Below are 22,862 nucleotides of genomic sequence, written 5' to 3'. Positions count from 1 at the left end.
TGAGTAAAATTTAACATTTGTTGTCATTAGTGTACCACCTTGAAAAAATAGTGAAACCTTAAATAACCTTATATGTAATAACTTCATTCACATTTTGAAGGTGATACTATCCGAATTCAGTCAGTATTTCTGCAGTTGATACTTTATTTCCAGCTGTTAAATCACATTTTTAAGTTTTTTATTTTCAGTAGTGAAAATGGAACTCACGGCCTGGTGCATATTAGGCATGTGCCCTATACCCCCAACCCTGTTTTTATTTTTAAATTTTGACATAGGGTCTTGTAAGTTATAGAGGCTGGCCATGAACTTGTGATCCTCTGCCTAAGCCTTCCAAGTAGCTACGATTACAGGGTTGTGCCAATAAACCAAGTTACATTTAAAAATTTTTATAATCCATGAAGCATTAATCTGTTTGGAAGATAAATCACCCATTCTTGGGGAACTTCATAATATTTGAAGAATCTTTTCAGTATTAAAACATGGTTGAGAATGTCTTATGTGTTATATCTAAGATAATCTGTAAAAGTTTTAAATAAGAGGTAAGGTATTTAAGATAATTAGTTGATTTCTTCATAGTAGGTAGTATATGAATTTCAGAAAATATACATTTAAAGTATTACATATACTATTAAAGTATGCAGTGAGCTTTTAATACTATCTATAAAAACAACAACAACAACAAAGTTTTAGAAGAAAGATTGTTACAGATCAGAATGTATAAGAACTTCTTTATACAAGGCCCTGGGTTGATCCCTAGCACCACTAAAACAAAAACAATTTCTTTATAACTGCTACTTACCTGGGAAATTGCAGTAATTCTTAAGTGACTGGTGTAATGTGAATGGCCTCTTACTATGTTTTTCTGAACAAATGACTGAAAATGTTCATATAAGTACAAATAATTTTCTAAATTAATACAACAGATGTATTCTTAAAATACTGAAGTTTTAGAACTATTAATACTTTTAAAAAATATTTATTTCTTAGTTGTACACAATACCTTTATTTTGTTTATTTTTATGTGGGTGCTGAGGATCGAACCCAGGGCCTTGCACGTGCTAGGTGAGCGCTCTACCGCTGAGCCACAACCCCAGCTCCCTATTAATACTTTTTAAACAGCCATTTCAGAGGATGTTAAACTTTAAAAAATGAAAACCTTGAGACTTAATTTGAAAAGAAATTTTTGTGTGTAAAGGAAAAAAATCTTTGTAAACATTTAGGTTTGATTTGTGTGAGATTAATTATGAATATAGTCTACAATAAAATTTAATACTTAGCTTAAAATTTCCTTTCCTTTCTACTTGAATAAAATACTTAAAAAAGTTTTTATTTTGAAACACTCTAGTTGAAATACAATATAGTCTAGTTTTATGAAATAAAATAATACATGTAGTCACAACTGAGTCTAAACATTTGCCTACTTCATTTGGCAAGCATGGAAGCGGTTTCATAAAATGATTTGGTGAACCAAACCTTTATTTCCTTACAGGCTATATTAATTTTCCACCAGGTAATAAGAACCTTGAGGTTCTTATATCACAAAATGCCATGGTGAGCTGTTCTTTGGATAGTGAGGAAAGAATAAGAATGGTGAAAGAAGTTCATAAAAACTGTCTTTCCCATTATTTTTCCTTCCCTAAAAGGAATAGGAGAATATTAGTGGTGGACTTTTCTTTATGTGGTTTCACAGAAAGTGGACCAAGAGAATTTAAGATGTAAATTAGACTACTTGTTACCATTATTTTATCATATCCATGTTTTCTTTGGGTAGATTCAGCTGAATAATAGCAATCACTGATCTGTCTTAAAGTAAACTTAGAAATTATAACCCAAGAAATATTTTGGGTGTTTATTGTATTTTGGGGAACATTGATAATCATATCTTAAGTATTTGAAAAATTAGATTTGCCAGGCATTGCAAGGTCAGATTGTGGCCTTGTTGGGTCTTGCTTGACTGTCAGAAGGTGACTTTGCTTCTTCTTTAGTCCTTTATCAAGCCTACCCAAGGTGTTGTGGGTAGGGTGGAGTGGTGGTGGTGGGGGTAGGGATGGTGGTGGTTGTGGGGTGCGGGGGGACGACTGAGGAATGCTGTGGTAAAAGGTAGGTTAAATAAAACATATCTTATATATTAGTAATTGTATAAATGATAGCTTGCAATTTAAAAGTGAATATTTAACACTATCTATAAAATGACAAGTGTTTTTAATGAAGATAATTTTAGGTAATCCTTTTCAAATCTTGCTTTGTTATAATACTGATGTCCTTAATTTTATAGTTAAGTTTTTAAAAAGTCCTCTCTTCTTTTTGATTATTGTTTCACATCTACTATTCATGGGAACTTTTGCATCCAATTTTTTTTCTTTTCCTCCCCCATTTTTTATTTTTACTACAGGCAGTTTTTCAGGAACTCCAGGCAGTGTAAAATCATCTTCTGGAAGTTCAGTGCAGTCTCCCCAAGATTTCTTGAGCTTTACAGACTCAGATCTGCGTAATGACAGTTATACTCACTCCCAACAGTCATCATCAACCAAAGATGTACATAAAGGAGAGTCTGGAAGCCAGGAAGGGGGGGTAAATAGTTTTAGTTCCTTAATTGGTCACCCTGCGACCTCAGCTATTGCACAGCCTAAAAGCTTTGAAAATTCACCTGGAGATTTGGGTAGTTCCAGCCTTCCTACAGCAGGATATAAGCGGGCTCAAACTTCTGGCATAGAAGAAGAAACTATAAAGGAAAAGAAAAGAAAAGGAAATAAACAAAGTAAGCATGGGCCTGGTAGACCCAAAGGAAACAAAAATCAAGAGAATGTTTCTCATCTCTCAGTTTCTTCTGCTTCACCAACATCATCTGTAGCCTCAGCTGCAGGAAGCGTAACAAGCTCTAGTCTCCAGAAATCTCCTACATTGCTCAGGAATGGAAGTTTACAGAGTCTTAGTGTTGGCTCATCTCCAGTTGGTTCAGGTAGGGATTTGCCCATCATTGTTCTCTCTCACCTCAACCCACTTCTGTACACCAAAAAGTTTTAAACAGTTATTACGATAATATTTTGAACTACTAAGTGACATTTCTTAATTTTTTATTTCTTAAGAAAGTAAAAATATCTTACAATCTTAGAAACACAATTTGGTATTTAAATGTTTGGTACTAATCTGATGTTACTTATCTAAATGTAGGCTGAACAGTTTATCTGGTCATTCATTACTTAAGAAACACCTAGAATCCATTTCTTATGTGTTTTTGGTTTACTTTTCTAGTATTTTAAAAACCAACCCAGAATTCATATTTAGAATGTGAAATTTTTGGCATTTTTTTCCCTTCTTCTTTTGTTGAGACAATAAATGGGGATTTATTGAAACAAAAGTATACTGCCTAAGAGAGGGGCAGGAGGCTTACCCACTAAGTCTTAGGGGAGGGTCTAGTATTTTGAACTCACTTTGTCTAAACTTCACTTTTTGCCTTTACTGTCTCAATAATTTTTCCACACAAATATTGTGAATTATTTTATCTAGAATATTTTTAGCAATCACATTTTCAGGATTATTAAAATAATTTAATTTTTTGTTTTCAAGTATGTTTAAAGTATGTTTAGTGATTTTACCATTATTTTTATTATAGTACCCACGAGTTTATGTTGTTCATATCATTGGGATGCTTCTGTTACTTTTAGTTTGTGTATGAATATTTTCAGTTTTTAAAAGATTATTGAAAATGCATGTTTTTAAGACAGATGCTTAACAGTTCTAATATTAACTGACATGTTAGTGTTATCTTTTTATATTGGATCTTGAATATGAGGTAAATGGTTTTCAAGAAATATTGATTATAAACTTTTATCTTTTCTGGTTTTATATTTCTTGTTGAAATAATAGGACTTTAGCTAAGATTAACTATTGTTGGTTATGTTTGTTCTATTTGCTGATGGGGAATAGAGATAGGTATAGAGAAACCAATGGATGGTCATTATATTTCACATTATATATTTTATAAACGCACAATTTTGAATTTCTTTTAGTGGTGGAAATGCAAACCTTATTAACAAACATAAGAATGGCCATTCAAAAAAGAAAGGAGTATTATAGGTAAAGACGAGATGTGAGGAATAGTAAATGCAACCAACTATCATCTGTGATGTATCCCATTTTGTTAAAAGTTTATATTTACTATCATTTAACAACTTTTTGTATAAAGTGTTGTTATTGTGTGTATTTTGTAGCTGATAAATATGAGACTTTGAAAGGTAGATAAGTTGCCCAGGATTATACAGCCAGGGATTTATTTTTATTTCTAATAAATAGCTTTGGTACCTGTAGGCCAGAACACAGCCCAGCCTGCGCATGCGTGCCCTCTTCCCCCACTGTAAGACCAGAACTAAATTTAAATAAATCTACTTAAGAAAAAATAGGGTTCATACTCTTTTTAGCAAAAGGCATAGATTGAGTACCGTATTGAGAAAATTAAGCCTAAATTTGCTTTAGTGGAGAATGATCTTCAGTAATTTCCTATAGTTTTGAAGCATAGTCTGAATTTTCAGTCTGAAAATTGCTGAATTTTTTTTTGGTTTTTGTTTGTTTGTTTTTGATTCTTGCAGTACTGGGACTGGAACCTAAGGGCACATACTAGGCAAGTGCTGTACCACTGAGCTATATCCCCCAACCCTGAAAATTCCTGAATTTTAGCACATATTTTCAGATTAGTGTAATTAAATATTAACTTACATCCCTAAAAAGATCTTAGTTGTTACAAATTTAGGGGAGATTTGGGGCATGGCAAACTGTGTTTCTTAAGGGATGGTTACTTTCAGAGGATCAGTGTTTGTGGTACATCTGTGGCATTAAAAAATGGGATTTGTAATTCCTTTACCTTATTATTAGATCATGGTAATTTATGGTTGCATTCCCAGAGATACCTTATTTCACAGAAGTAAATAACAAATTGAGCTTGCCAAGAAAGTTGGAAGTTATGTTAAAAATCACTCTGAAGATTGTATGTTTTGTAAAAGCTATAATTATGGAATACTACCGCTCACTTAAAGCTATTTGATATAATATATTCTTTAGATCTTTTTTTTAAAAAGATTTTTAAGTTATCAATGGACCTTTATATTTTTTAAAATTTATTTATATGCAATGCTAAGAATCAAACCCAGTGCCTCACACATGCTAGGCAAGTGCTGTCTCTACCACTGAGCCACAACCCCAGCCCTATTCTTTAGTTCTATACACGTTATTAGAGTATCAGATAAAACTCAGTGTAAAAAGTATTCTTATCTAGAAGAAACTTAGCAAACTGTCAGTATACTTAGGAATTATGCCTTCTTGACTACAAGTTAAGAATTACTGACTACTAATAGTATGTGCCACACACTGTTAAGCATTTAAGAAAACATTTAGTCTTATTACTCATTATATAGAATTTTTATTACTCATTATATAGAAAAAGAAACTCGGCAGATATTATAGCTCTAAGTGGTGGAGGTATGTGTATTCACTGAATTGTGAAATTTGACAGATGTTTGCTGTTGAGGGTTAAAGCCACACTAGCATAATGTCAGTCATACTTTAAGCAGAGAGAATCCATGAGTAAATTTGAACCAGTAATTTAACTTTCAGCAACAATATTTCCTTCTGATATGAAAAAGTTAACTTTTCCATTGGAGTAATTTAAATTGAGAAGGCATTTAGTAATTGTAAGAATAGGGATCTTTCTCCCATATAAATAAGTATAAAGGAGGAAATGTCTACTGTGCACTGCATTATCAAAAATTGTTTTCATGCCAGACACAGTGGCACATATCTATAATCCCAGCAACTAGGGAGTCTGAGGCAGGAGGATCATAAGCTCAAAGCCAGCCTCAGCAATTTAGTGAGACTCTGTCTCAAAATAAGAAATTAAAAGGGCTGGGAATGTGGCTCAGTGGTTAAGCGCCTCTGGGTTCAATCCCCAGAATCCTGCCACCCCCAAAATTGTTTTTATGATACTCCTTCTATAAGAATGATTTGCTTTAATGTCAAGTAAGTTGATAATTTAGTAATGGTAGAGACGACCCTTGTAAGCACATGTTGGCATGATGTTATAACATAACATCCACTCTAATACTTGTTCTGTTATGTTTGTCATGTTCATTGCTCTATCCCTACTGCCAACATAGTGCTTTGAAGATAATAAATACTAAACATGTCTTAAAAAAAAAAAAAAAGAATACTACTAGTACTAAGCACTGAATGCATATCATATGGGTAATGGTATCCCATGTGATTTTTGTTCTTGATCTTGCAAGTGTCTATCGTTAGGCTGCAAGTTAAACTATTTTATTTTTAAGGCTTTTGGTATAGCATCATAGTCTATGAGGATAAGAAGTATTATTAAGTTTGAAAAAAAAAAAACACAAAGAGATTGAATTTTCCTTCAGAATAGTACGAAATGAAGTTCAGCAATATTACCAGAAGAGGAAGTAAATGTATGTTTAGGGTATAAGCCTAATAGGAATAAGAAGCTTGAGTTTTTAGCATAGTTGGAGGTAATATTGGTTAAATAGGGTAGGATGGTTTCATGGAGAGTTGAATTCCACAGGCTGAATAAATAATCACCCAACAGTGGTCTTTCTCCTACGAGAAGCATTCTGGGCTTAATTTTGGTAACTTACCAAAACTTTTGCCTCATTTAGCTTATAGTAATGGTAATAGCCTATGTTTGAGCACTTAAATGTTTCTAAAGAACGCTTACTTTTAGGTACCATAGTTCAATAGTTCATTCCAGGTAGGACAGCTGCTATTAGTATTACTATTTCTCCTATTTTATCATACTGGGACATAAAACAGAAGTAGAATCAGGTTCTAATAATGTGATTATCTCTTGGAATTGTTAAAAGCATGACTTTTAACAACAATCAGAATCCCATCATAACGGGTTCTAATTGTAGTAGAGTGTAGATATTTATTCTAGAAGTTCTAGATAAAATTAGAATAGAAACTCCTTGATCAAATAAGAAGTTTATAGGGATTTTATCTGATTAAAGGGTTTGGATTGTAACATTTTCATTAGAATTTAAGTACACCCTGATAAATGGCCTATTGTTTTACAATGACTTGTACAAAATGATTATTAGTATTTTGTTTTGAGAGACTGCTATAGGTTGTTCACGTTTTGGCTTCTAGATTATATTAAGATTTTGATTAAATTTCTTCCTACAGATATTTTTTTGGTACCCGAACAATTAGGTACCCAGTCTTTTGAAAATCAGTACTGTAGCATTTGGAAGAGTTAACATGCTGAACTTATCCTTTTCCTCTTTCCAGTTTATCTTCACTATATTATAAGAATTTATGATTTACTAAAGTGAAAGTTCTGCAACATTTTTTTTTCTAAACAAAAATCAGGATGTTATTTTCTCTGAGAAACATCTCATTCTTCAAATGACAAGAGGTCAACATATTTAGTATTAACTTCTTTTCTTGCAGTGTACTGTTTCTTTTCAAAGAATGTAATTCACCATTTTTAAAACTCTTAAGACTTAAGTTGTTAAATATAGATAGCACTGCCTGCCATATTGTTCCTAAGATAAGCTATTTGGAAATGTATTTCAGGGGTGAGACTCTTTAGTGGTGATAAATGCTACTAAAGGAGATTTTGGAAATATGCTCTCTTGATTGAGATCAATTTTATAGAACAAGTTGTTATAACTTTTACTGAAATTAAAGGTTAGAGAGTTTTAGTATGAGCCCTTAGAACTGTCAGTTTCCTTACTAAACATACTTCTATATCATTTCTATTTAGGTTGGTAAAATAAAACTGAAAAGTATTTCCCTGGTAAAGTAGTTCCATTAGTGGTATTGATTCTGTAAGCAAATAAGGGAATTATAAAGATACAGATATTAGTTCAATAAACTCTCTTAATGAAGACAAGGATTATGGGCAGTTTGTGAACATAAATGTATCTTACTGACTCAAGTTCACAATTTTACAAACCTTGATTATCTAGGGTCATAAATGAAAATTATATAGCACATTATGTACTGCTGAGTCTAGGATATAACTTGGAATTTGTTCTTTTGGAAAATTCCCTGATTTTATTTTGGTCTTTGACGATTGGAGTATTTGTTAGTGCTATACCACGGTTGCCTTTCTGTAAAAGTGCTAAATTGACCAGGCCAGGCATGGTGGCACATGCCTGTAAACTCAGCAACTCAGGAGGCTGAGGCAGAAGGATTCAAATTTGAGGCCAGCCTGGCCAACTTAATGAGAACCCTGTCTCAAAAAATAAAAAGGGCTGGGAATGTGGCTCCAAGATTAAGTGCCCCTGGGTTCAATCTCTGGTACCAAAATAACAACAACAATTATAGAAGTGCTAGATCAAAGGCCAGATTAGCCATATTTCAGGGTTTTTTCCTATCACTAAAATACTTCTGCTATTACGAATGTCCTTTGATTATTTTTCATCACCATTCCAAACAGCTGCTATTTTTTCTATAATGGACAATGTCAAACATCTCAGCAGCTACCTACCCTTTTAAATCTTACTAGTATTATATTTTTTAATGAGGCATTAAGATGGAGAATTCCCCACGATGTCTCATTTTTGAGTGTCAACTGGGAAGGAGTTAAGCCAGAGCCTAAATTGTTTCTAGATGATTGTTCTGAACTGGACTAAATGTTTGAATTTTTAAAACTGCATTTCACATAATTTTTTTTCAAATATTACAGTGATTACAGGTGTGTGCTGGCTTGTTTTTACCTTGCTTTGTCTTTCTTTCTACCTCAAGTTACTCAGGGTGGACATGGTTAGACTAGATTTATGAGGAACATATGTTGGCAGATGTGTGAGTGATGGCTCTGGGAACCTCTCTTGTACATACAGTTCCTAAGGGGCATCTTTTGGTTAAGTGATATCCAGGGAATTCCCAGCTATCCCTTTAATATAACTTTTTGCCAGGTGTTAATTTTAAGGGACTATCAGTTCTTCCTAGCAAACCAGATCTTTTGAGTTACTCACTATCTTGATCTTGGTTTTATCATTTATTTTTCCCTTAGCATGCCATATTGAAATTTATTTTCCATATTCTGAGCAGCTCTTACTTTTAAGCATTGTTTTATTGTTTCAGGTCACTCTGCTTGTTTTCCTCATTTGGGTGGAATAAAAGAGTAAGAGTAATATCTCATTTATTCACTATTTTTGTCAAAAATAAAAGGTATAAGGAAGTGAACTAAGTGTAATTTAATGAGTTTTATACTGTTGTATAAGTCATTATGGCTTTGTTTATGTATAAACTAATTATAATTCTTAAATTGTAATTTCCAGTCAGCTACAGTATTAAACTGTTTTTGATAAATTGTTGCCATCTAATGAATTATCTAAAGTGCATTAGCGTATCTTGTTGCTAACTATTCTCTCATTAATGAAGTCATTTGTTATCAGATACTTTTTATACAGTTTTGTTTATAAGCCTTTTTGCCTTTTCCTTACCTTTGTTACATACAATAAATTTGTGAAAATTCCATTATGTTTGGTTCTCTTCCTCTCATATCCTGTTAGCTTAAATTTTTGTTCCTGCAGTTTGGTTTGACCCACTTAGCTAGACTTTAAGGTGGATTCCCCACGTTTTTCTGGTCTGTTTCTTATTCTCCCTTTGAGTCACTGGCAACTTCTTTGCTGATTTCTTTCTCCTCCCTCCCAACAGAAATTTCCATGCAGTATCGGCATGATGGAGCTTGTCCAACAACTAGTAAGTTGTCCAACTGGGTTGGTAACCCTGGCTTTTTGACTCTTACTTTAGTGCTTTTTCTAGTATATTTGTCTACCTTTGAACCTCTGAGTTTTATTTTTCAAAATATAGTTTTTAATAGATTTGTTTCTTCTACAAAGATAACAGCTTTGTCTTATGTTCAATATTGTATTACAGTCAAATTGTGGGCAAACTTAAGTTATTGTTGGCCTTTTAATAAAATACTTCCATTGTAGAATTGTGACTTCTGCCCTTTCATAAAATATTTTCAGTATTTTGGTTTCCATTAGTCTTAATACTAATAAAAATTTTCAGTATTTGTGCATTGGCTTAGATTCTGCACATGTTGTGACTTCTTATACTGAAGGTTGGGAAATGAGAATGTTTGATAGGGTTAGATTTTTCATTGTAATAAATACTGTTGTACGTGTCCTGTAGATTTACCTGTATAGAATTACAACTTATAGAGATGCATTTTTATCAAGACATTGACATATTTTAAAAAATGATTTAAAGATTGTATATATTTATATATAAAGATATATATTTATTACACTAAGGAAATTGTTACCATAAAGGCAATAAATCTAGCATCTCAGTTTAGCATGTAATATATTGGCAAATGGAATACAGTATTTAGAAATCTTTGTTATATAAAAACTGAGTGATGCTTGAAGTTGTAATAGTTCAAGCAAATAATACATGAGAGACTTAATGAAATTTTATTATTCTGATGTAGTCTGTGCCTATGTATTTCTTTTGTGTATTTGAAAATGATCTTAACCTGAAGTCCTTTTTTCCTCACTTAAAAGCTTTCTCAGAGTTGCTGAATGCAATACACAATGGTAAGTTTTATTAGACTCTTCTCTGGTGGTTGATTTATCCCTATAAAGGTTGCCTTTTGTAGATAATTCCAATTGAAAGCTAGCATGTTCTATTGATTATATGAAACCCAGGGATGTGTGGTGAGTCAGTTGTTCAACACCTCAGTGAAAACTTTGTAGATTGCCTATAGGAGGATGATAGGTCAATGTAGCTCATCAGTTTGGCTTTTATTGTCTTTCTGTGTGGCAGAATGATAATAGTGTTAAGTTTCTGAAAGTCTTTTTACGTATGCAAATAGTTTTTCTAGTTCTTTTGAGTTATCTCTTGCCAGGGCAGTTAGTAATTAATATCTACATTAGGAATTTGCTACATCACACCCCCATTGAATGTGAATTCTGTTTTTTGGAATTTTGATTTATTAATGAATTGTATACTTTTATTATGTACTCTTATTTTTTACTTAGTGTGTAGGTTGGAGACAGCCTTTTAAATTGTATCTAGTTTGACTCAGGTTTTATGGTGGAGTTGCATGTTTTCCTGGGATGAATTCTGAATCAGCATATAAGGCAAATACTGTCACTTCTCATTTTTGTGCAATTTAAAAAATTTTTTAAAATTGTACATAACACAATCTTTATTTTATGTATGTATGTATGTATGTATGTATGTATGTATGTATGTATGTATGTAGTACTGAGGATCAAACCCAGTGCCTCACACATGCAAGGCAAGCGCTCTACCACTGAGCCACAGCCAGAGCCCCACATTTTTGTGAATTATAATGAGGATCAATCTTGTAAAAATGTGGTAGGATTTCTTTAGCTTCCCCAAGCACCTTCCTTTATCCTTTAAGCTTCAAAAATACTCCTTTTTTGAATCTAGTGTCTCCCTTTGTTGATTTTATTTCTTTTTCTTTTTTCTTTTTTGTTAAAAAACACATTTAATTGCACTATTAACTTGAATCTAAGTTGCTTTTTCTTCAAGTACAGTATTTAAAGTTATTTTAAGAATTCCTCCTTTATACAATGAATTTAAGAAATAACCACTTTCTTATTAACTATGAGAAATATTTCTTCAGACTTTAATTTCTCTCTCAAAGATTTTAGTAAAATTTGATTTAATAAAAAGTCTAGAGAAGGGTAAAACAAACTAAAAGGATTTTATTTCTTCAAGATTGTATATGACTCCAGTAATTTTTCAGGTACATTTTCTGTGACTTCATGAAATATTGCATATTTTGCTAATGTAGTTTAATTTGTGGCCAATTGGCATTGTGTTTGGGTTAACAGTAAACAAGAAACCGAAGGCAAAATGAGCATCCATAGATGCTGTTTCATTGCTTTAAGGGTGTGGGCAAAGTGGAAAATTTGTAAGTGATCATTTTGTTAATACATTTATTTATAATTTTTGCTGCCCTATATAGCCTGTAACTTACAGGCTTAGATAATGAATAACAAGGAGCTTCTGAGGAAAAAGGGATTGAACATATTCTTGAGAACAAACATGTTAACATTTTGGGGTAGAGAAGTATAAAAGCTGAAGAAATTTAACATCTTTTTTAGTTGTATAGATACATTTAGTCTTGTTCTTTAATTGATAAAATATTAGAGGCCCTGATATAGTTAGAGTTTAAAGGAAAATAAACATCATAGGGAACAATTGTGAATGAACTGACATACATCCTTTGATGTTATCTTTCACTGACAAAAGTACTAGATTGTATTAATTCAGCAGGACAGTTGACAAGCACTTGATAATACTATTTCAGACACAATCTTCTAAAACTCAAAATTTTAAAGATTTACTGATATTATTTTTATAATATTAATTTATTTAACCTATTTATTAATGTAGTAATGTGATGTTTTAGTATCTGTATATGTTATATAATGTTTAAGTCAGATTAAACATATCTGGCTCCCCAAACATCATTTTTTTTTTAATGGTACAAACTTTTCAAAATCTTTTCTTCTAGCTTTTTGATATGTATAATACATTGTTGTTTTCTATAGTCACCTTACTCTTCAGTAGTACAGCAGAACTTCTTGCTCCTATCTGCCTATAATTTCGTACTTGATCTTAATGTTTATGTAATGTTAAAAATTTTAAAGTTGTTGTACAGCAGATATCTAGAATCTTTCTATTTTGCAATATTGAAATGATATACCTATCAAACATTTCCTCATTTCCTCCTTTCCCAGTTTCAATATAATGTTGACTGGAATTGGTGAGAGTACATATCCTTGTATTTTCCTTTCTTCTACAGAGGAAGCTTTCAGTTTCTAATCATAAATATGTTGGCTGTGGGTTTTTCCTAGGTGCCCTTTATTAGACTGAGGAAATTTTATTACTGACTCAATCTTTTTTATTTGTTTTGGGTTCATTCTGAGTTTCTATCTTTTCATGTTTATTAGAATTTGCCCATTTCATCTGTAATGCCTTAATTACTTTGCATATGGGTATTCATAGTATTCTTATAATCCTTTTTATTTTTGGTAAGAATAGTACTAATAACCTTCTTTTATTCTGGATTTTAGTAATTTGAGTCTTTTTCATTTTTCTGAAGATTTGTCAATTTTGATGTAAGAACCAACTTGTGATTTTGTTTTATCATTTCCTAATTTTATTAATCTCTGCTCTAATGTTTATTATTTCCCCTTCTCTGTTTACATTGGTTTAGTTTGCTTTTTCTGGTTTCTTAAGGAGAAAAGTTAGGTTGTTGATTGAGATCAGTGTTCTTTCTAAAAGTAGGGTTTTTTTTTGTTTTTTTTTTTGTTTGTTTGTTTTTAATGCCGGGTGAGGTGGCACATGCCTATAATCCCAGTGGAATGGGAGGCTGAGGCAGGAGGATGGAAAGTTCAAAGCCAGATTCAGCAACTTATTGAGATCCTGTCTCCAAATTAATAAAGGGTTGGGAATATGGCTAACCCCTGGGCTCAATCCCTGGTACCAAAAAATAAAACTAAATGAAAATAGGTCTTTTATGATGCCTGTGCCTATTCCTTAATTGTTTTTTCCCCTAGTGTTTTCTCCTCTTTCTTATCCCATTCACATTCCATTGGAAAACATATTCCCTGCTACTCCCTGCTGCTATCCCACCCCCAGAACTGTGAACCCAGTCAAGTGTTCTACCACTTTCTTTCTTTTTTTTTTTTTTGGAGACACTTTAGCTATGTTGCCAAGGTTGGCCTCAAACTAGAAGTCTTCCTGCCTCAATCTCCTAAAAGAGCTGGGAGTACAAGTAAACTACTGTACCTGGCTCAGAAAATATATGTCCTTCAGCTTCAGCTGTCATCTGTATTCATTAGCTCTCCAAATCTGTGCCTCCTAAGTAGACTTTCTCCTAAAATTCTAGACTCAAATTTCCAAAATACTAATAATCCTTAGTTCTTATTTTCTTCTCTAATTTGTTGTGTTCTTGTATTTCTCATCTCTCTATGGTACTCAGCCACTGAAACCAGACATACACTAGAAAGTTAATCTAAACTCTCTCATTATTTTCTTGATCATTTCTTTAAAAACATTTTTCCTATTATTTATCAGTTTACTTTTTTCTCCTCTTTTCACTGCCTCTGCTTGGTAAAGTAGAACATGATTTGTCATCTGAACTTTTTTCAGCAACTTCTTGAACTTCACACCATTAACTAATCCCTTCTCTAGATGCTTGGCAAATTGATGTTCTATCTAAAATGCAAACCAGAGTGGGCACTGTAGCAAATAACTCTTTTAATTCCAGCTACTCAACTCAAGAGGCTGAGGCAGGAGGATTCTAACTTTGAGTCCAGCATGGGCAACCTATCTCAAAATAAAAAGGATGGGAATGTATCTCAGGGGAAGAGCAGTTGCTTAACATGCATGAGATCTTGGGTTCAATCCCCACTACTGCAAAAAAAAAAAAAAAAAAAAAAAGCAAGCAAACAAAATACTTTAAAAATGCAAACCACACCATTTCACACTGTCTTAAAGGATTTTCTAGTACTTAAAGGATAAAATTCAAAGTCTTTAGTATGGCATATGAAGTTTTTCATAATCTGGCTCTTACCTGATTTTCCAGTCTTATCTCTTTTATCCAACTAGTATCAGTGTAAGCTACTTATAGTTTTTTTTTTTTTTTTTTTAATATACTATTCTCTGCAATATGTGTGGTTTAGATTTTGGTTGTATTTATATCAAATAGCATTTAGTAAAAGTAGCACAGTTTTATCTAAGTTTTTCTTTTCATTCATGTTTCTAGAATTAACATTCTTTTAAATATTTTTGTAATGGTGTTCTATTATTTTCTTCAGTCTATCTCCGTTATTCTTCCTGACAATTATTTGTTTCTGTAATTTATATCTTGGTTATATTTATCTTAAATTGTGAACTTAAAAACTGTTTTATTAGACAGTTAAGATTCTGGTTGGTTTTTATCATTTACTCTCTAGCATTTGATGTATTGTGTTTTATATAGAACTTTATAAAATTAAATTTTATTTGCTGGAACTTGTTCTGAAAAAAATAGTCACAGACATTGCATTTCAAGCAAACATCTTGATTTGATGGTTCTAAGATCCTCTCTGAGAAAAATTAATCAATACAAAGAAAAATACTTAGATACTTCCTGATCAAATGAGACACAGTGGGATAAATTTTAGATGTTGAGAGAAGTTTAAGGAACTTAAAAGTTAAATAAATAATGTTAAAGTTATTGAGCCAGCAAAATAAAAAGAAAGCAGATGGACTGGAAATATATAGCACAAAGGTAGAGCTGTTGCCTGGCATGCACAAGGCCCTGGGTTCCATCTGCAGCATAACACACAAACACACCACAACAAAACATATTTTTAAAAAGTAGAATCGTTTGAGATATATAATGCAAAAATCTTTTAGGAACTTTGTTAACTTATTCGAAGGCAGTTTGGAAAGGCAAATAGTCACTTAAATATATTTGAAAAAAAAACAATATGAGGGGTGAAGCAGTATTTGATTTTGTGGTGGTGCCTTAGAAATTAGACAGTTTTGACGAAGAGAGTACAGATTTCATGGTACTAATAAGCTATAAATTTAACTTCTCTGTTTCATTTAGATACATTTAAATACTTGTAATGATTATGAAATAAGTAATATGTATAGAAATATTACAGTTTTTAATTTTGTTCTTTTGGTAGTGGGGATTGGACTCAGAGCTGCTTTACCACTGAGCCACACCCCCATATGCTTTACACTTATACAATAAATCATCATATCCCAGGATATTACAAGTGCTAAGTTTTCCCCTCCCTCCAGGCCCCTGTACTGGAGATTGAACCAGGGCAGACTTATTAGGAAAGCATTCTGCCCCGAGCGAAAACCCAGCCCTCTAAGGTTGTTCAAATGTCCATGAATTGTGAATCATTCAATAAGAGTTAATTAGTGGGGAAATGGAATCTAGACCTTGAGTATGTTAAAAGGTTGCAAAGAACACTGGTAGAAGGTTTGGAATGAAACCTGGAAGAGTTACCTGAAAGAAAGTTAAAACTTTGAATTGCTCTCTTTAATCACAATCTAAAATGAATAGAGATATGTTGATTAATAGAAGTTCTAAGATATAAGATAGAGCTATATGAGTTCGAGGGTGACAGAACACATAATGGAATGGTATTAAGCTACGGGCAGGGTCATGATTAAGCCTGTGTAGCAAAGAATTCAGCCAATACTATACAATCTTGCTACTGAGTAGTAGAAGACATATATTATAGATAAGACTCCCGTTTCCACATTATTCTGTCACTATGGATTCCTGGAAAATAGGCTTCAAAGACTGTTTATGTTAATATCTTACTGTGTTTATCACTTCAGTTGTTGACTTAACCACTGAGGAGAAGATTATATTTCAATATGCACATTAACTGCTATAAAGAAAAATGAATTTGTGAGTGTCTCATTAAACTTCAAAGGAGGCCTTATTCAGTAAAGAAAGTAATATAAAGGGAAAGGAATTATATGAGAGATTCTTTTAAATTAATTATGTGGTAATGCATTAACAATCCCTTATATTTAGAATGCTGCTAATGACTTGAAATTCACATTGTGGTTTTTTTTTTTTTTACTTTAACCTTATTGGACACCCCCCACCCCAATAATTTCTGAAGTTTCTCAGTATCTTTCATGGTAGTTTTTAGAAACTGTGATTAAAGAAAAAAAAAATCAGAAATTAAAGTGTGTCTTTTCTTCAGACAGAGATGACAGTTCTCCACTAACAAAGCAGGAACTTAAATTCATAGGTATGTACCAATCTGAAGCATGGTTTTAAATGTAATAATGTAAACTAATCTTAGGGTATCTTAGTAATCTTCCTAGATTAAGCAGTGCTAGGGATCTGTAGATAGAAAGATGAAGCCTGGAAAGGATTTACCCATAATTTTGGATGGTAGGTGGGATGAACTGTGTTATCATGTTCTTATTGTTACGCTTGTTTGGATTTGTTATATAACTTTAAGACGTAATAGATGGGTTTTAGAATTAATAAAATTGTTATTCATAAGAGTCTAGGTGCCTAGGTCTTTAATTATTAAGGGTGCTTTCTACATAATGTCATAAGAAGGAAAGAATATGAGATCTTATTGTTTTATTTGTATAATTCTCTAATTCTTTAATGTGTTTTTCAGAAAATTTTGGATTAGTTGAGAATGAGCATGTATATTCTGAACTAGAGAATGGAATTCACTACTCCTATGCAGCTAATATATGCATCTGTTCCATCTCTTTCCCTAAAATTGTTAGTTTTCATATACAGACAACACTAATCTTGCAGGCTTTGAAAACTTGCAATATGCAACTTTCCTTCTCAAGACTGGCTTACTGTGTTTTTCATCTTTCTTTTTTTTTTAAAAGCAGAAGAGATTTTCTTTAAAAAATATATTTTTAGTTGTAGGTGGACACAATATCTTTGTTTTATTTATTTATTTTTTGTGTTGCTGAGGTTTGAACCTAGTGCCTCACATGTGCTAAGCAAGCACTGTACCACTCCAGCCTGTGTTGTTTTTTTTTTAATTTGAGAAGTATATATTAAATTCTTTCTACATGTAAGATCATTAGTCACTTTATGGAAATAAGGATATACCACAGATGAACCCTGCCTGTAGGAAATACACAATCTAAAGGAAGAGCCAGGCACACACCTTTATTCCCAGCGGCTCAGGAGACTGACACAAGAGAATTGTAAATTCAAGGCCAGCCTCAGTGATTTCACAAGGCCCGAAGCAACTTAGTCTAAAACTAAAACATAAAAAGGACTGGGGATGTAGCTCAGTGGTAAAGTGCCCCTGGGTTATATCCCCAGTACCAAAAGTAATAATTTCTTAAAATGGAAGATAAATATGTTTTTTAATAGCAATTTCAGGGGATGTAATTAAAGCATCTTTAATGATCTCTATATTACAAAAGAAGTTCGGAGTGAGGGAAAATTACTTTCTACTGAAGGAATGAGATGTCTAAAGAATTTTATCATTTGCTAGGCTCAGTGGCACACACTTATAATCCCAGCAACTAGACTCAGGAGGCTGAGGCAGGAGGATTGAAAGTTCAAGATCAGCTTCAACAATTTAGCAAGCAACTTAGATCCTGTCTCAAAATAAAAAAAATTAAAGGGGCTGGGCTGGAAATGTGGTCACGCACCCCCTGGGTTCAATCCCTGGCACCAATAAAAGAAAGAGAGGGAGAGGAAGGGGGAGAGGAAGGGGGAGTAGGAGGGGGAGGGGGAGAGAGATTGATTTAACTTGATTCCTAAAGAATGTGTAGAATTTAGCTATTAGAGATAGGGTGACAGCTGGACTCCCCAGTCTCAGGTATATAATTAGTACAAGCCAGTGGCACTGACCTGAGAATACACAGGCTGTAAAGTGACAGTGATAATTATATTTGATATGAAATATTTGAGAAATCACAGCTTTGGCTACTAGGTCAAGAAGTTAGAAGTATTTGAGTTGATAAATAAGACAGTACAACCTGTTCTTTGGGAAGATTCATTTGTTTGCTAAGGATGGCCTTCAATTAGTAATCCTTTGGCCTCAGTCTACCGAGTCTCTGGGTTTACAGGTGTGTGCATCCATGCCCTTTTTAAAAAGAAAAGAAACAAGTGTAATAAAAGATACAAAAGGAGAATAGTAATTTGAAACAAAGTATTAAAAAGAAACAGTAGAAACCTTAGTATTAAAAACTTTAGCAGTGGAAGCAGAAAACACAATAAATGAAATAATAACAATGAATATAGGTAGCCAAGGAACAAAGTAATCAAGGGGCAAATTAGATGAAGGAAATCCTAGAAAGAAGAAAAGGACAAAAGATGCATGTATACATTAAATAAAGACTTTGTAATAATATAGAAGACAAAAATAGAATCCAGATAATAGAATCCCCAGGAGGGGAAAAAATAAAAGTGGAGAGGAGGAAATATTCAAAGAAATAATGGAAGTAAAGTTAAATAAAAAGTCTTAGATTGAAACCGTCCATACAGTGCCAATGGAAAGAGTGGAAAATTTTTCATCTAGACATTGAAGGAATATGTATTTAATTTAAATTAAATTTAGTTTTTTTTTTTTTTTTTTTGGTACCAGGGATTGAATCCAGGGGCACTGAACCACTGAGCCACATCCTTAGCCCTTTGTGTTTTTTACTTCAAGACAAGGTTTCACTAAGTTGCTTCAGGCCTCACTAACTTGCTGAGGCTGGCTTTGAACTTGTGATCTTCCTACCTCAGCCTCCTGAGTCACTGGGATTATAGTTGTGCACCACTGTATCTGGAAGAAAAATTTTAAAGTGTTTAAAGATGGAGAATTCTAAACGATCTAATAGTTTTGAAAGTTTCCTTGGGAAGAAAAAGTCTAAAAGGATTAATAGACCAAAAAAAAAAAAAAAAAGACGTTTGTCACAGGGAAGTGTACATAATAAAGGTTACAGAAGTATTTGTCATAGCAAAGAATTGAAAGTACTAGTAATGCGAAGAGTACACTCATTTTTTGTAGCATTTCCTGGATTTGATAATCAAGTGATATTTAGGAAGTTTGTCTAGCAACTTGGAAATGTATCTGTGATACATTTCTAGGACACTTAGCTGTCAGAATAACAAATAACTGAGACAATAAATTTATAAAGAGAAAAGGATTGTTTTGGCTCAGTTTTGAAGGTTTCAGTCTCCGGTTGGTTGGCTTCTTGCTTTTGGTCCTGTGGCAAGGCAGCAGCATATCATGGCAGGACATGGGGCAGAGTATGCCACTCATTTTGTTGCCAGGAATCCAAAGAGAGAAGAGAAAGAATTGGGGTCCCATTTTCCCCAATTAGGTCACTGGACGTAACGACCTAACAACCAGTGACCTAACGACCTCCTATTAAGTCCTACCTCTTAAGCATTTTAAGCATCTCCCTGAGGAGCAAGCCTTTAATACCTGGGTCTTTGGGGGACATTTAAGATGCAAACTATAGGAGAGAGGAGAAGAGGAGATATGGGGGATTGTAGTAGATTGTAGTAGACCAGTTTATGCTATGTACAGGTAAAAAATATATTACAGTGAGGCCTACTGTTATACATAATTATAATTCACCAGTGAAAAGAAAGTCGGGGGGGTGGGGGAATCCAAACTATAGCAGGCACTACACCCAGATCTAATAAGATTGTTTTTCACTTTAGTTGGCACTTTCTCCCTTCCTAAATCTTTCTTTCACTTCCCTAAACTTAAGCAACAGCAAAAGGAATCATTGCATTTCTTGATGTTTCATGTTTGAATTTAATGATTATTGTTTATTTCGGTATGTCTCATCTCTTAATTCAGGTATTCTTTCATTAATGTGACTACCCATACTTTTATACTTACCTGTGTTTGTAAAGAAAAAAAATCACACAGATTTATATTGTTATAGATTCATGATAACCTCAGTTGACATTTCAATTACTTTGTAATGTTAATATACTTTAGTAAACGTTTACTTTCTGCCATCACTTATTTGTACCGGGATTGAACTCGGGGGCATTCAACCATAGAGCCACATCCCCAGCCCTATTTTGTATTTTATTTAGAGACAGGGTCTCATTGAGTTGCTTATGGCCTTGCTGTTACTGAGGCTGATCCTTCTGACTCAGCCTCCCGAGCCACTGGGATTAAAGGCATATGCCACCCTGCCTGGCTCACTGATGTATTTTGAATTCCACCTACTTTTCCTTCCCCATCCCTAATATATTAGATCTGTCTTTTCCTCCTACTACCAGACAATTTCGTCTTCTTATAACCCAATTCTGCAAATGAGATTAATATTATACATATCTTTACTTTCACTGAGTCATGTTTATAGTCAAAGGCTCTACCACTGAGCCACAACACCAGCCCCTCAAATGCTAGTCTTTAAGTGCGCTTTAAATTTCGTCTTTTTCTGCCTTCTTGCAGACTTTGTCATTTTAGTTTCTTGATTCTCTCTTTTCCCTATCTGCTTCTAATCATACTTTACTCTCTCTTTCATCTTGAAAACAACAGCACCAAAGAAATGACAAACAACAAGCAAGCAAGCAAACAAGCAAACAAATAACCCCAACCCCAAATTCTTTTGATCCTGCATTCCTATTGTCTGCCTTGAAACTTCTGCCACTGATCCTTTGAGATCCCTTCTTTGTTTGTGTGACATGTCTGTGTGTGACTTTTTTCTTCTTGGGACTTCTTGTGCTTCCTGATTTCTTTCTTCAATTCTGGACACAATCTTCACCATCATACTTTACAAATCACTGATTCCACCCGCCCCCCCCCCCTTTTTTTTTTGGTACTTGGGATTGACTTCAGGGGCACTCAGCCACCGAGCCACATCCCCAGCCCTGTTTTTTACTGAGTTGCTTATTGCCTCACTTTTGCTGAGGCTGGCTTTGAACTCATGATTCTCCTGCCTCAGCCTCCTGAGTCACTGGGATTACAGGCGTGCACCACCACGCCCGGTACTTTATCTCATTTTTTCCAGTCTATTGTATGGAATTTTTGTTAGACACAATTGGAGTTTATTTCTGCCCTTTATGTTTTTTAAGCTCTCTTTTATATTTTCCATTTCTCTATCTGTTCTGGATTGGGTTATTTTCTATTTTTAATTAATTTGGTAATCGTGTCTTTAGCTCTGTTTCCCACTGTCCCCCATCCCCATGGGGAATGAACTCAGAGATGCTCTACCACTGAGATATATCCCCAGTCCTTTTTATTTTGAGACAGGGTCCCACCAACTTGCCCAGGCTGTCATCTTGATCCACTTTGCCCCATCTTCCTGAGTAGCTGGGATTACAGGCATGTGCCCTGCTTTTAGTTCTGTTTAATTAATTGTTTCACCTGATTGTTGAGGAAAAAAATTTGTTTTTCAATTTTAGAAATTCTTTGGGGTCCCCTTGCAAATGGGCCTAGTTTGGTTTTCTTTTCTTTCTTTTTTGTTTTTTTTTTTTTAAGTATGTAGTTCTTTTCCACATCTAAAAATATTTTTGTTTTTAAACAATCTCAAGTGTATAGAAATATTGAAAGTATAAATGCGACAACTACTATTTAGTCTTTTTGAATGGTTATGTTAATATTTTTGAAGATGACCAATTAAATTTTGGATTTTTAAAATTAGATTCATGTTTTAAAAATTTAGATTATGTTTTTGAGGCAGAATATCATAGAAATGATCTTTTTATTGCATGTTAACAGATGGCACACAATCAGGTTTTTCCAATGTAAAGGTTTTCTTTTTTTCCCTTTATAAGTAGTAATTATTTTGTGGAATAAACTGTGGGACTATGTAAAAATACCATTGCTCATCTTTCAGTGTGAACTTACAGATTAGCATATTTATAATGTAGCCCTCATGATTTATTATGAAACTGAAACTGAAATTGTTCACAGTTTTTGCCAATAGGAGCACTTGAACAAATTCCATGTCCTTTTGACACATTCCTGTTATTCTTTGAATGATTCTTTGCTTTCTTGCATGCAAATTTATTAGTTTCCTATTGCTTCCATTAAAAAAAAATTACCACATATGTAGCAGCTCAAGAACACACATATTTATTAGCTTTCATTTATTTTATAAGTAGATTGGGTTAGAGCGGGCTGATTTTTCTGTTTAGAGTTTCACATAGCTGAAATCAAGGTGTTGGCCAGGGGGCTCCAGAAAGAAGCCTCTTCCAAGTTCATGCTAGTTCTTGGCAGATTCTTCCCTGCAGGGTAGGACTGAGGTTTTGATTTTCTTACTGGTTTTTAGCAAGAAGGCTACCCTTCTACATTTTAGAGCTAGTTGAAGGCCAGGTAGATTCTTCTCACACAATCTTTCTGATTTCCCAATCTGCTGCATTTCTCTTTTCTTTT

At 33.5% G+C, this 22,862-nt stretch overlaps 1 protein-coding gene across 15 annotated transcripts in view; it reads left to right on the top strand.

Annotated features, from left to right (window-relative positions):
* Mllt10 (MLLT10 histone lysine methyltransferase DOT1L cofactor) overlaps positions 1-22,862 on the top strand; it is a 193,926-nt gene that overhangs the window by 127,552 nt on the left and 43,512 nt on the right. For 11 of the 15 annotated variants that reach the window (XR_009224754.1, XM_058572285.1, XM_058572283.1 and 8 more), the window contains 4 exons: positions 2,393-2,959; positions 9,673-9,717; positions 10,530-10,562; positions 16,737-16,784. Coding sequence is in view for 14 of the 15 variants with exons in the window: in XM_058572285.1 (XP_058428268.1) it covers positions 2,393-2,959; positions 9,673-9,717; positions 10,530-10,562; positions 16,737-16,784 (693 nt within the window). In the remaining variant the exon portion in view is untranslated. The remainder of the gene's footprint in view (positions 1-2,392; positions 2,960-9,672; positions 9,718-10,529; positions 10,563-16,736; positions 16,785-22,862) is intronic. The other 4 variants (XM_058572290.1, XM_058572284.1, XM_058572291.1 and 1 more) reach the window with 4 other exon arrangements.

Source organism: Marmota monax, unplaced genomic scaffold (genome assembly GCF_021218885.2).
Source record: "Marmota monax isolate L192 unplaced genomic scaffold, Marmota_monax_Labrador192_F-V1.1 WCK01_AAM20220418_F8-fsc00098, whole genome shotgun sequence".
NCBI classification, from domain to species: Eukaryota; Metazoa; Chordata; class Mammalia; order Rodentia; family Sciuridae; genus Marmota; species Marmota monax.
This window is presented reverse-complemented; position numbering and strand designations above follow the sequence as displayed.